Genomic DNA, 12785 nt, shown 5'->3' with positions numbered 1-12785 from the left:
CCATGGTGGGTAGGCTCAGTGAGCACTGAAATGTATTTTCTTTATTATGGATAACTCCATTTATGAAAAATAAATAAAAATGAAAAAATTCGAAAAAAATCAGATTATCGGAAAATAACCACGCATGGATGACTGTGTACAATCAACATCACAGTCAGGTTCTGTACCTCGATTTCTGATGATGCATTCTTTATTCAAGAAATCCTTAGGGCAGATGTCTTCCTTTTTCTTTTCTTTTTATTCAAAAGGGATTAGAGGGGGCTTATTATGCTCTGAAAACATTTTGGTGGAAACATCTTCCCCACAACATACCAAACTCCTCTTGACGTTGAAAGCCATTGGGGATATACCCATCAAGGTTACTCCCCATGCAACTTTGAATTCTTCCAGAGGAGTTATAGTTGAATTGGATTTAAAGAACATTCGTGAGTTGAAGATCCTCATTGGTTTCTCCAGCCATATCATTTCTGTGGTGTACCAAATATTCCCCTTGCAAAGGTAGAATTATGGTGTTTACAAATGTTTTAATAATGACATTTACATGTCTGTATCCTCCTGCCACAGTCAAAACAGATTATCTGAACTGTAAGGTACAGCTGCATGCTCCAAACTCTCTCAGATGTTTCCAGCATGAACAGTTAATTCACTCAAAAACATCATGTCTTGGTTCTTTAACATGTGCTCATTGTAGTGGCAAAGACCATGACACTTATGAGTGTGAACTGGAACTATGCTGTGTTAACTGTACTGGTCCACACCTCTCTTACTCTATTTCTTGCCCTATATGGGTGAAGGAGAAAGGGGTGCAATGCTTGAAGACTATAAATAAAATCTCCTACCCAGAGGTTTTGAAATTATTGTCTCCAACTTTATCTCAGACAAATGCTGCTGCAATCCATTCCACTGCCACAGTGGGAGTGCAGACAGATATCTCCATGTCTCCAGTAGAGTTGTTTGCAAAACATCTGAAGAATCTTTTGCCCTCCATGATTAAAAGAGTTGATGAATCTACATCTACTTTCATTTCTGTTCCCACCACTCCTTGTAGTGACTGCACAGTTCCACTTTCTTTGGCTATGAGTTTTCTCAGGTCCATCCTCTTCTGTAGCTCCATGCTAGGCAGGTCAGGTGTCAAAGCTAAAAGGAATCTTGAATTAAATACTCCTCTAGCATTTCTTCTACTGCCAATTCCAAGTCATATGGGACAAGAGTCAAAAGATCAGTGTACAGTATACTTCTGCCCCTTTTGATCTTCCTCTCTGGTAGCCAGGAAGCTGCTGATGCCCAGAGAATTGCCAATACTCTTCATCCCCCACATGAGCCATCAAGACACAGGCAGAGCGATAACATCTTTCCTTTTGGGCTGATTGTTTGTATGATTATAATCATCCCTTTACACTGGGATAACTCAAGTTTACTTTTCATCAGTCTGGCAGAACATCAGTTAGACCTGTTAATATTCATTACGAGAACTGCACCATCTTTCTCCTGCTTCTCTTACTTTTCTTTTGGTTGTTTTTAACCACATCTGGCAGAAGAATATTTTTCCTGATAATTGGCAACTTGCTAATGTATTCCCTTTTCCTAATCCTGGGAAGGATTCCAAGATTCATTCAAAGTATTGTCCAATTGCTTTGTCTGTGTAAGATCTTAGACAGGATGGTTAATGCTTTTCTTGTTTGGTTCTTCAAACAAACAATATCCTCTCACCCACTGAGTGTGGGTTCCAACGACAGTTCTCCACCATGGACCACCTGATTTGACTTGAAATGTCAATCAGGGAAGCCTTTCTTAAGCAATAGCATTTTGTTTCTGTATTTTTTTACCTTGAGAAAGCTTAAATACAACATAGAGGTATGGCATCATGCAAGACCTCCACTCATATGGGTTGCGTGGCCATTTACTCATTTTTATCAAACATTTTTAATGAACTGGTGATTCCAATTTTGTGTTGATTCAACACTTTTTTGTTTTATCCCACAGGAACTTAGAGTCCCTCAGGGCTGTGTCTTGAATGTTACACTTTTCATTATAAAGATTGATGCCATCAGTGAACAACTCCCCCCCCTCTAAAGTTGCAACCAATTTCTGTGTCAATGACTTCCACACTTTATGTGAGTTTTTAGCATGAGGTTTATTGAACAACAGCTACAGACTATCCTCAGTCAGTTAGTGAGGTGTAACACAGCAAGTGGTTTTACATTTTCTTGCTTTAAAGCTGTTTGCATGCACTTCTATTGCCAATGGGGTGTTCATCCAGATCTCAAGCTCCATTTTAGAGAAGTTGTGCTTCTTGTGGTCTCTCAGGCAAAGTTCTTGGAGCTTATTTTGAACATATGCTGACCTTTATTCCACACATCAAGCAGCTATGTATCAGTTGTACAGGAGCACTAAACATCCTCCATGTCCTCTCTTTCATTTCTTGGGGAGAGGATTGAGGTTCTATGTTAATAATCTGTCGTGCCCGTATTCAATCAAAACTGAACAATGGGTCTCTGGTCTTTGGCTTTGCCAGGACCTTGGCCTTGAAGATGTTGTACCCTATTTGCCTTCAGGGGCTTCAGCTCTGCACTTCTCCAGTCCAGAGTTTGTACACTGAGACTCATGAAACTTCTATACTTTCATTGTTTGTAACTGTCTTTAGTGTATGCTTCAAAACTTTGATTCTTACCACACCATCTCACCTGGGATTGCATTTTCCTTCCCTAGTGGGCCATGCTTTTTTGGAACAGAAGGTCTGCCACTATTCTTTTTGGCCTTCATATCCAGGCACAATTGGATGAATTTGGTCTGTATCTACTTATTACCCAGTCCAACCATGGCTAATTATCATCCCCAAATGTGACCTTTCTTTGAGTCATCTGAAGAAGGCAGATACTCCCAACTGTAAGTATTGCTTTCTATTTGCCAAACATCTTTCGAACCATTCTTCCATTCCCATTTATACGGATAGTTCAAAATAAGATAACTCAGAATCCCCTCTACAATTTCTATGTTCACTGCCAAATTGTATGCCATTTTTGTTGCCCTGGATCACATAGAAGCTATGCAGTACACAAACTGTACTATTTATACTGACTCGCTTAGCTTTTGATTGGTCCTGGAATCACTTCACATTCATTCGTAGCCTGTTCTCATTGATATTTACAAACCAACTGGCCCATTTCTCTCTATCATCAACTTCTATTCAGTTTTTCTGGATACCAAGCCACGTTAGTATTTGCAGGAATAAGCTTGCTGACATTGTAGCTAAATCTGTCTGCTCTGGTGCTATAATTGCCATGCCTCTCCCATACATGGACTACAGTCCTGTATTTAAGGCTTGGCTCTGCACCAGTTATCAGTCGACTTGGAGTGAGCACTGTAATAAGCTTTTCCAGATCAAACCTTCTGTTGCTCTTTGTCTGTCTTGCTTTCGTAAGGATTAGAAGGAGGAAGTTGTTCTGGCTAGGCTACACATTGGTTTCAGTTTTTAAATCATCGCTTTCTTTTTTATCTGGTACTTATGCACCATTGTGCAGTCTGAGTCACACTCAAGTCACAATAGCCCACATTTTACTGTCATGCCATCATTATGATCAAGAGCAATGGCACCATTTTAAACATATTTTTATTATGGATTCACTCTTAAATTTGGACATTGTTATTGGCAATGGTGAATACTGTTCACCTCAGTTGTGTTAATAAATGTTTAAGAGCCATTGGTCTTTTTAATTTTATACAAGAGTTTAATTTGAAAATTGGACTGTGTTTTGTCTTAGCATGATTCCTTTTTACATATTTTAATGATTTTCCTTTTTTACTAGTTGTCGGGCACAGATAGCCCAGTTTCTTTGTGCCAATAATCACTAAACAATCAACCAACCATTCCATTCTCTTGGTGTGTTCTTGACTTCTCACCATACAAAAAAGTGTTAAATGTTTCAGTTCAATATACCTAAGCCAAAACTGATGTTCAGTACCATACTGAGATAATCAGTGTAATATTTGGTAGTTTTCTGAGTGATTTAGTTCAACGTCAGTTAATCATTTAGATTGTAAGATTTAATGCATCTGTGTTTAACTACTCAGTTAAACTCAGTGAGTTAGTCAGTGTGTTTGTTACTGATCAGTTAGTGACAAAAGTTTGCAAGGAATTTTGTGAATTAGGCATACATAAACTGCCCTATTTCTGTTAAAACAATGTTCATGAAGTAATGCTTACAAGCAAACTTAGCCCATAGTAGAAGCTATTGAAGAAATAAATACATTTTTCATTGTTACATAAACTGGACTTGGCATGAAGTTTACCAAATGATTCCAAAGAACCTGCATAATATTGAACATGTTAAACAGTATTATATGCTAATATTCATCTAGTTATCTTACTTCTACCAAGGTTATGACAACTCACAGTTATGGACGATCAGTACTGTTCTTTTATTATCTGTTTTGTGTTTTAGATGTAAAGTAGAAAATATATGGATCATTTTGGAAATAACATGATTTGTTTAAGTGTATAGATGTAACTGTGTGTATTGAAACTATACATTTTAGGCCATTGTGTATGTTAGCAAGTTATTGTTGTAATACTAAATAAATTAATTTTAATATTATTTCTTTCTTTTTGAAAAGTTGATCCAGATTCTCTTCTGAATAAAGTGGAAACTGACTCTGTATCTACTTCTATGGTTAATAAAGACATTGAAGTTGATCTTAAATGCCAGTTTGAGGATCTTACTCTTAATGAAAATAATACTGAAGAAGTGAAGAGTGAGGAAAGACAAAATTATATTCCTATTCATCTTCAAAAAGATGTACTACAAGATGTCGGTTGTTTCTATACTCAGTCCAAAACATGCAGGAAGGGCAGCCTAGAAATTGGTTTGGTACCTGTGGAAGACAAAGTAAAGCTTACACCTGAACACATCATAAAACAAAAACCCAAACTTGAACCAGTACCAATCTTGACTAAAGAACATGCAAATAATTGCAATTCATATAATTCTAAACAGTCTGCTCATATTGCTAAGCAGGAGTCTAGTCCTGAAACTAGACATGAACAAACAGAAGGGCCAGAGGAAACAAGAAACATGACTAACTTAGTTAAAAACTTTGTCAGGCAAGAGCAATATGCTGAAGATGAAAAAGAAGAAAAAAATAGAAATACAGGTTTGGAGAACTTAGTCACACATTCAGTAAAATCAAATGGCAAAGATGTTGAAATCAATGAGAAAAAAAATGACAGACACTCAATAACAACCAAGGGAAAAAATGCTGAAAAAATTTCCCTACCCTCTGGATTACCTGCTGTGAAGCAACTAGCTCTTAGGATGAGTTTAGCATTAAGAGAATTTGGAGATACTGGAGATCTAAGACCATTATTAATAACTCTTCGTCATCTTGTAGCTGTACAGGATGAAGAAGGAGATAAGTATGTTGTTTTTTTCCCAATAAAACTTTACACAGATGTTGTATCAAAAAAAAAAATGACTATCATAATGATAGAATTTGTTTTTAAGTAAAGCATTTGGAATTACTAGTAAAATGTAGGAAATGTAAATGAAACTAAAAATTTCCATTTTGATTTTACATGAAATAACATGTTTGGAAAGCTTAAAATTGTCACTGCTTGTGCCAGTGGTTCATACTGCTTAACAGAAAGATAATTGTTTCTATATAATAGAACAATTATTAGCCTATACAAGAGCTAATAAAATATTGTAGCATAATTTTATGGAATAACTTGCTGTTTTGCTGAAGTTTTCATTGCTGAAAGTATTAAACATGAATTTGTAGACTTTTATACATAAAAATAAACAGAATTACAGTGTTTAGATACATATATAAGTAAAACTAGTACATTTAATTGAGGTGGCAAAGGTAGCTCTATGCATTGAATATATTACTGTAATTATACTTAATCTTAGTGCTAAAGTATTAATACTAAGAATGAACTTTACCCCAGTATGTTGTCAATAGCATAGTGTTAAAATAGTTTTTGCACTTAAAAAAATTATAAACAATTTTTATATTTCTGCCTATTCCTGTAGTTTAGATAATAACTTAGACAAACTATTGATATTTAACTCAGAAAGCTGTGAGTAAACCATACTTTAATTTTAAATTTCAGCCACTCACTTTTGTGTGAAGTCATCAGTACTTGATGATAATGTAGTATTCTTGTACTTAAAAATTAATATTAACATTTTAGATAGGAAAGGTACTTTTCATGTAGTTGTTTGATTATATTAATTCAGGGTTTATTTATAATAAGATGGATAATCATGTTTTGAGCTTGGATTATACTGAACTTTATGAAATTAAGCTTAACTCAACACCTACTTGCACAAAAGACATGAATAGTCTGAACCAGAACTGAAACTGCCTAACCACATGTTGAACCTTTAACTTTTTTATTGCTGTGCCCATGTATGCTCCTTCCTTCTCTAGAGCTTTGCTGTGAGTATATTTATGGGTAACACTGTATAACCTTTGTTTTAGCCTTGGAAAGTGTGATAACTACATGTCAGTTTAGTATGTTAACTAATATCAAGAAAAAGAAAAGGCTCTATTTCAAACTTCTAGCATCTTTCCCAGTTTCATGTTTTCTTATGACATTGAGATATTAAATGTCTCTCCCCTTTTTCTTTGTAATCACGTATTTGAAAAGAAATGTAACACTGGGAGAGTTATCTAAACGTGAGAGTAAAAGAATTAAAGAGCACTGGTTAATTTCAGATACAAGAATTATAACTTTTCATCATGAATCATTATAACTTGATGAGTTTGTTTATATGGTCACACGCAAACAATAAATATTTAAAATGACAAACATGGATTTCAGCAGAGGTGATGTCTAGATTTAGTGTCAAATTATATTTGTATTGAAATTATAAGTATTAACAGAGACACAAATGTTTTGTGTTACTAAACTTTTGTGGAGTAATTCCACTTCCCAAGTGGCAGATGAGTGCATGTGATTCAGTGTGTACTTAAACCTTGCATTATTTTTGAAGCATCACTGAGCTGTTAATTGCAGGTATCTCTGTTCACATTATATTTTCTGTTTTGATAAAAGCAAGATATTTTGAAGGTTGTGTTCCATTGTAACCAGTTGTAACATACTCAGTTTGAAGAATGGTACAGTAGTTTTGTTTTAGCTAAGAATACCACAGATTCATTTATTGTGAATTTCAGAATAGGTGTTTTAAACACAACTTTATTTTCCCTATTAGCTAATGCTAAATACTTTATTTTATCAGTTCTCTAAGCTTGTTTTGTGATGGATTTTTAAAACAGAACAAATTTATGATTAACAGAATATTTTTGATGAAGCTTTGTAATGCATAAAGTATTAAAAATGTAAAAAATTCCATATGTGAATTTTTTTAGTTAGCTTAAAAGTAGTTTATCATTTACATAATGTAAGAAATGGCTCTGTGATACGGTACAGTGTATATTTATTTTCTAACTGATAATGTGAAGATCAAAGCAATGTTTATCTGAGGAATATGATTTCAGTGCTATCAAAAAAACAAATGAACAATGTATGTCTGAATTTTTAGAAACATATTTCTTTCTAATACTTAATTATAATTGTTTTTATTTTCTTTAAGTGCTCTCCACCTAACAATTATTCATCAAGATAAGCAACATGTTCAGCAACTAGCTTTGATTCATTGTCTCCTGTATGTTCTCAAAGGTGTTCCAGGACAGGTCATCAACCAGTGTAACAATTTACATCAAGTAAGATAGTAAAAACAACAACATTGTATTTGTTTTATGGACTATAATATGTGTAGCCATATAAACATCTTTTTCCATATGCATACATAACTTTCAATGCACTAAGTGTATCTTTACAAAACTTTGCAAGTTTTTTTGTAAACAAGTCTGTTCTGAAGAAAAAAAAAGATTTTTTAACGTATTTCTACTAAAAATTTGTCTATGAATATACATAGTATTTACTGAATCAGTGAGAGTAAAAGGTGTGCATTATTTTCACATCAGTTTTTTTTATTTCATTTGCATAACTTGTAGAACCTCCTAAATAAATATTTCTTTGTTCAGTAAAACTTTATTTTATTTTGTTCCACCTATCTTATCACTATAGTGAAATCATGAATGTAGAGTAAAATGAAAAGTTGTGAAATACAAAATAAAATCTAATACTTTTTTGTTTTCTAAAATTACTGTATTATGTAACAGACAATTACATTTAATTATCTTAATAAAAGTCTTAGCTTCTAACCTTTCACACCAGTTTTCTTTTAATTTTACAGTTTTGTTACTTTATTTTATAACCCCTCTCTACATGAAAAATGGTAAATTTTAGCAAATTTCTGGTACAGCTTAGGTAAAGCAATGCAATCAGGTTACAGTCACATGCTAACTGCAAAAACTTTCCTATCTTCCTCATTAAAGTAAATTTTGTTACCTAAACCAAGAAGTTTCTTATATTTGTTTTTAGTTACTTTTGTTAAAACCTACATAACAATAAAGAAAAAAATACTTGTAGAAAAATAAAAGATTTAAAACTTACTCTAGCATACAGGATATTTGCACTTAAATTATGGGCTTCAGCAAACCTTTTTTTTTTTTTTTTATTTACTCTCTTGGCTCGCCAAAGAGTAGTTCATATAACTTTTATATATGTATTTTAGATTACACAAATTATATTAAGCATTATCATATAATTTCTTAAAGTAACAATTCATTTGGCATTATGACAGAGTCGTAAATATATTTAAAAAATTCTGTTACTGCTTTGGACAGTGATCTTCTCAACACACACACAGTATTTAACCACTAAAACTAAAATGTGTGTGAAGATAGAGGGACTACTATAGTGGGTTTGACAAATTGATATCAAATCAAATCGGGATGGTAGGAAGTTCAGATTGTATATTTTAGCTTGTCTTTGTATGTAGTCTGTATTTTTTATTGGTTAAGCATTGTATTGTTCAGTTATAAAATCTTAAATGCAAAATTCAGAAAATAGATGTGTTACATGATACAGAAGAGAGAAGATTGGCAATTTTTTAAACATTAAGAATTTAAAACTCGGATGATTTTAACATTTAAATTATGAATTATATTTGGATGCCGAGTTTATGGACATTTGTTGATAATAAAGTGGTTTAAGTTATGGATGTAAGTGTAATAAAGCTTGTTACTTGTACTCTTTGACCCTCCCGTTTGCACAGGGTTAATGTAGTAAAGCTAATCTTCTTCATTACCATCAGCACACTGAATTAGACATTTCTATATATTTTTTTTTTATTTTTACATAATTTTTTTGTAATATTAATTTGGCCACAGAGTTTGAATTCACTTAGCTCCTGTACTAAAATTTTGTCAAGAATGTATTCTTTTCAACTGGCTGAGGGCAACTTATTTTAGTTCAACTGTGAAGTGTAATTCGTGACTTTTAAGACAAGTGTACAAGTTTCTTTTGTAGCTTCTATGGCAATGAAAGGGCTATTCAAGTGCCAAAATTGGACAGACGTTTAGGTAAAGAGCTCAACTCTGTGTTTGCTAGAAGTGTAATTATCGTTATGCATTCAACGGTAGTTACTTATCATTAACAGGAAATCTAGAAGTCTAATGTAGGAAATGGTTTGAGCTTTACAAAAAACATTGTATGCCTAAAATATCAAAAGGAAGGATGCATTAAACTTAGAAAAAAACTTTGTTTACAAAGTTACATGTAAAGTTATTAGTTTCTAGTAATAAGAAAGCTTTAACCCTGTCTATTGAAACATGCTTTGGCCATTGCCATTCATGTGTGTATGTGTTTTATTTTCTATAGACACCACTGTTCTTAGCTGTGGTGACAGGAAGCTACAAAGCTATTCCCTCCTTGCTGTCAAATGGTGCTGACCTTAATGTGGCTGATAATGAAGGAAATACACCAGTACATGTAGCTGTCAAGAAGGGGGATGACACTGCTCTTGCTCTGCTTCTTGAAAGAAATAAATGTTCTCAGCATATTTCTCAAATTGTTAATCTGAATAAATTGAATTATGAAGGTGATTTCTTTGATTATCCTACAAGAAATTTAATATTTTGATTTTGTTTGAAACTTAAAAGTTTATGATAAAGATTCTAAGATTACAAAATTTTCTCAAGGTCATATTATATCAAACTTTAAGCTCCCTTCTAATTTTTTGTTTGTGAAGATGTAAATTTTGGAAAATATTTTTGAGGAAAGTTAAAAATGTGCTTGAAATAAATGTTTTTGTGATTATAAAAAAATTAATAAAGAAAATTTAAACAGTAATCAAGGATTTGCTTCAATTTTATTTCATTTGCCTTTAGTTTTTAATACAATTGATGGTAAAGTGATTTTCAAGAGCAATTTTTGAGGCTATGGAATGTGTATTTTTTGTTTTTTTCACTGTTATAAATTTTTATTTTTACATTACAAGTTTGGTACTTTTTTCAATAATAAAAATAAAAACATGATGGTAGTATATGAATAGCACAAAGTTATGTGATGATGATTCATTTTCCTAAATTAGTCAGTCATTCAAAGTTAAATTACACTGTATAACACAAATTTTGTTTATGGATAGTATGTGTTATTTCTTAATTGCTTATGTTGTAAAACTACGGAAAATAGCCATTATTCCCTTCGAAATTTGTTTTTGTAACCTGGATAATCAAATTTAGAAATTAACCTATTTTTATGTAAAAGCAGGCAAAGTTGTACATTTTTATTTACATAAGGCCTGAATAAAACAACATATGAATCAAGATTTACATGCATTTATACTGACGTTATACAGAAATGTTTAGAAGTGAGTAGTTTTTTGAGATTTGTGACTGTAATGTAAATCACTTTCACGTATCAGCCCCCAAATCTAGTCTCCCATCATGTTTTCGTTATGTGCTTACAGGTCACAAAAGCAAAGTTTGAAGAGAAAAATAGGTCTTTTCCATTTACTTTATGCATAAAGAATTGGAACAAGAAAAAGTAAAAATTTTGTTACATAGTGTTATTGACTTCAAAGTTTGATGGTACATCCTTGTGCAAATTAATTCAAATAAGACGGAAAATTACGATTTCTTCAATTTTTTGCTTTTTATTTCTGAGAATCCAAAAACTACTCACAAATTAATACATGATATGACCGCCTTTATTTTTCAGAAGATCATTAATCCGCTTTGGCATCGAATCAATGAGTTTACTGCAATCTTTACTAATTTTTGGATCATAGTACCACACCTTAATTATGGCCTCAATTAGCTTATTTTTCGTATTACAGTTTTTTCCCGAAGTCTTTCTTTACAAATCGGCCAAAGATTTTCAATAGGATTTAAGTCCGGAGAGTTTCCAGGCCAGTCCAGCACCTTTATTCATGTTGTAGTCATAAAATTCTTTACAAGTTTCGATGTGTAGCACAAAGCCAGATCTTGCTGAAAAATGCCAGATCCAACTGGAAATCTCTTTTTCAATTCTGGAACGACTCTTCTCTGCAAAACTTCGATGTACTGTGGTCCTCGCATCATACCATTTGCAATATGTAAGACTCTGATGCCATAGTAGCTGAAAAAGCCCCAAAACATTCAAGGGATGTTTTATGAACTGATTGATGTGTGATTCTCGAAGTTTCTCACCTGGAAATCTGTGAGCATGCAAACTTCTTTGACACTGTATAAAAAAGTGAGTCTCATCACTGAATAACACCTTCCTCCATTGTTCTTGCATCCAGTTCTTGTATTTCAGACCCCAATGATACCATTTTTTCTTCAATGGGTTGGTAAGTTGTTGTTTTTTGACTGGTCTCCTTGCCCTTCTAATGCAATTTCGAATGACGTAATATTCCTCAAAATTTTGTCATATATCCCAATTAATGATGCCATCTGTGTGAAAAAATGACTATTAAAGGAAATCAGCAGATCCAGAAAGCCTACACCAGCCACCATGCTAAAAATATTGTAAAATGACCATTTGTTTCAATTAATTTGCACAAGGGTGTAGTTCCATATAATATTACACACTGTGGAATATTTGTACATCATCCTACAGTAATTTATTTAACATTGATCTGTTTAATGATATACGATTTAAATAACTTTTCGGATTTAAGTAACCCAACTAAGGTTCATGATCTGTTGATTTTTACAGGGTTTGCTCCCCTTCACTTGGCAGTACTGTTCAATAGAGAAAGATGTATTGACAAATTGTGTAAAAGTGGAGCTGATGTTAACATAGCAGATGGTACAAGTGGGAATACAGCACTGCATCTTGCCGTAGAACATCAACCTCATCTTGTTCGAATATTACTGAAAATGGTAAATAAATTACATTGGTAATTGTCAAATGTTTTTGTCACATGATCAGAAACATAAAATCTCTTAAAAGACAAATATCCTCTCAGGCAAAAAATATGTGAAATTTTTTATAGTGTGTGTGGAAAATGGAATATAACACATGAAATGATGTTTCCCTTCAAAATTATTTTTCATGACAAATGCATCCTGCCTTGAGGGAAAATCACATCATCGAATTACAAAAATAAAAAAATCTATTCATTAAGTGTTTGTTTAATTCTATATGTAATATATTTTAGAAAATTACAATTTTTGAATTTAAGTTAAATTCATTGATTTCTGAATAAAAAATGTTTATGAATTGTTTTTTGCCTAATGCAGCACATGTTTCCTCTTATAGTGAATGTGGAAATAGTTTTGAATGAAATGTGTAACTTCAATACCAATTTAATGGTATTGATTTTGTTTGGTCTGTTTCTCAACCACTCTTGCACAACTTTGTGGTATAAGTGTGTATATTTCTG

At 32.8% G+C, this 12785-nt stretch overlaps 1 protein-coding gene across 2 annotated transcripts in view; it reads left to right on the top strand.

Moving 5' to 3' along the window:
• The window catches only part of LOC143229435 (nuclear factor NF-kappa-B p105 subunit-like), a 153902-nt gene that overhangs the window by 121544 nt on the left and 19573 nt on the right, over positions 1–12785 (top strand). For both annotated transcript variants that reach the window (XM_076461764.1, XM_076461765.1), the window contains 4 exons: positions 4615–5413; positions 7599–7728; positions 9794–10013; positions 12116–12282. In XM_076461764.1, coding sequence (XP_076317879.1) covers positions 4615–5413; positions 7599–7728; positions 9794–10013; positions 12116–12282 — 1316 coding nt within the window. The remainder of the gene's footprint in view (positions 1–4614; positions 5414–7598; positions 7729–9793; positions 10014–12115; positions 12283–12785) is intronic.

The sequence above is a fragment of the Tachypleus tridentatus genome, chromosome 10 (assembly GCF_004210375.1).
Source record: "Tachypleus tridentatus isolate NWPU-2018 chromosome 10, ASM421037v1, whole genome shotgun sequence".
NCBI lineage: Eukaryota > Metazoa > Arthropoda > Merostomata > Xiphosura > Limulidae > Tachypleus > Tachypleus tridentatus.
This window is presented reverse-complemented; position numbering and strand designations above follow the sequence as displayed.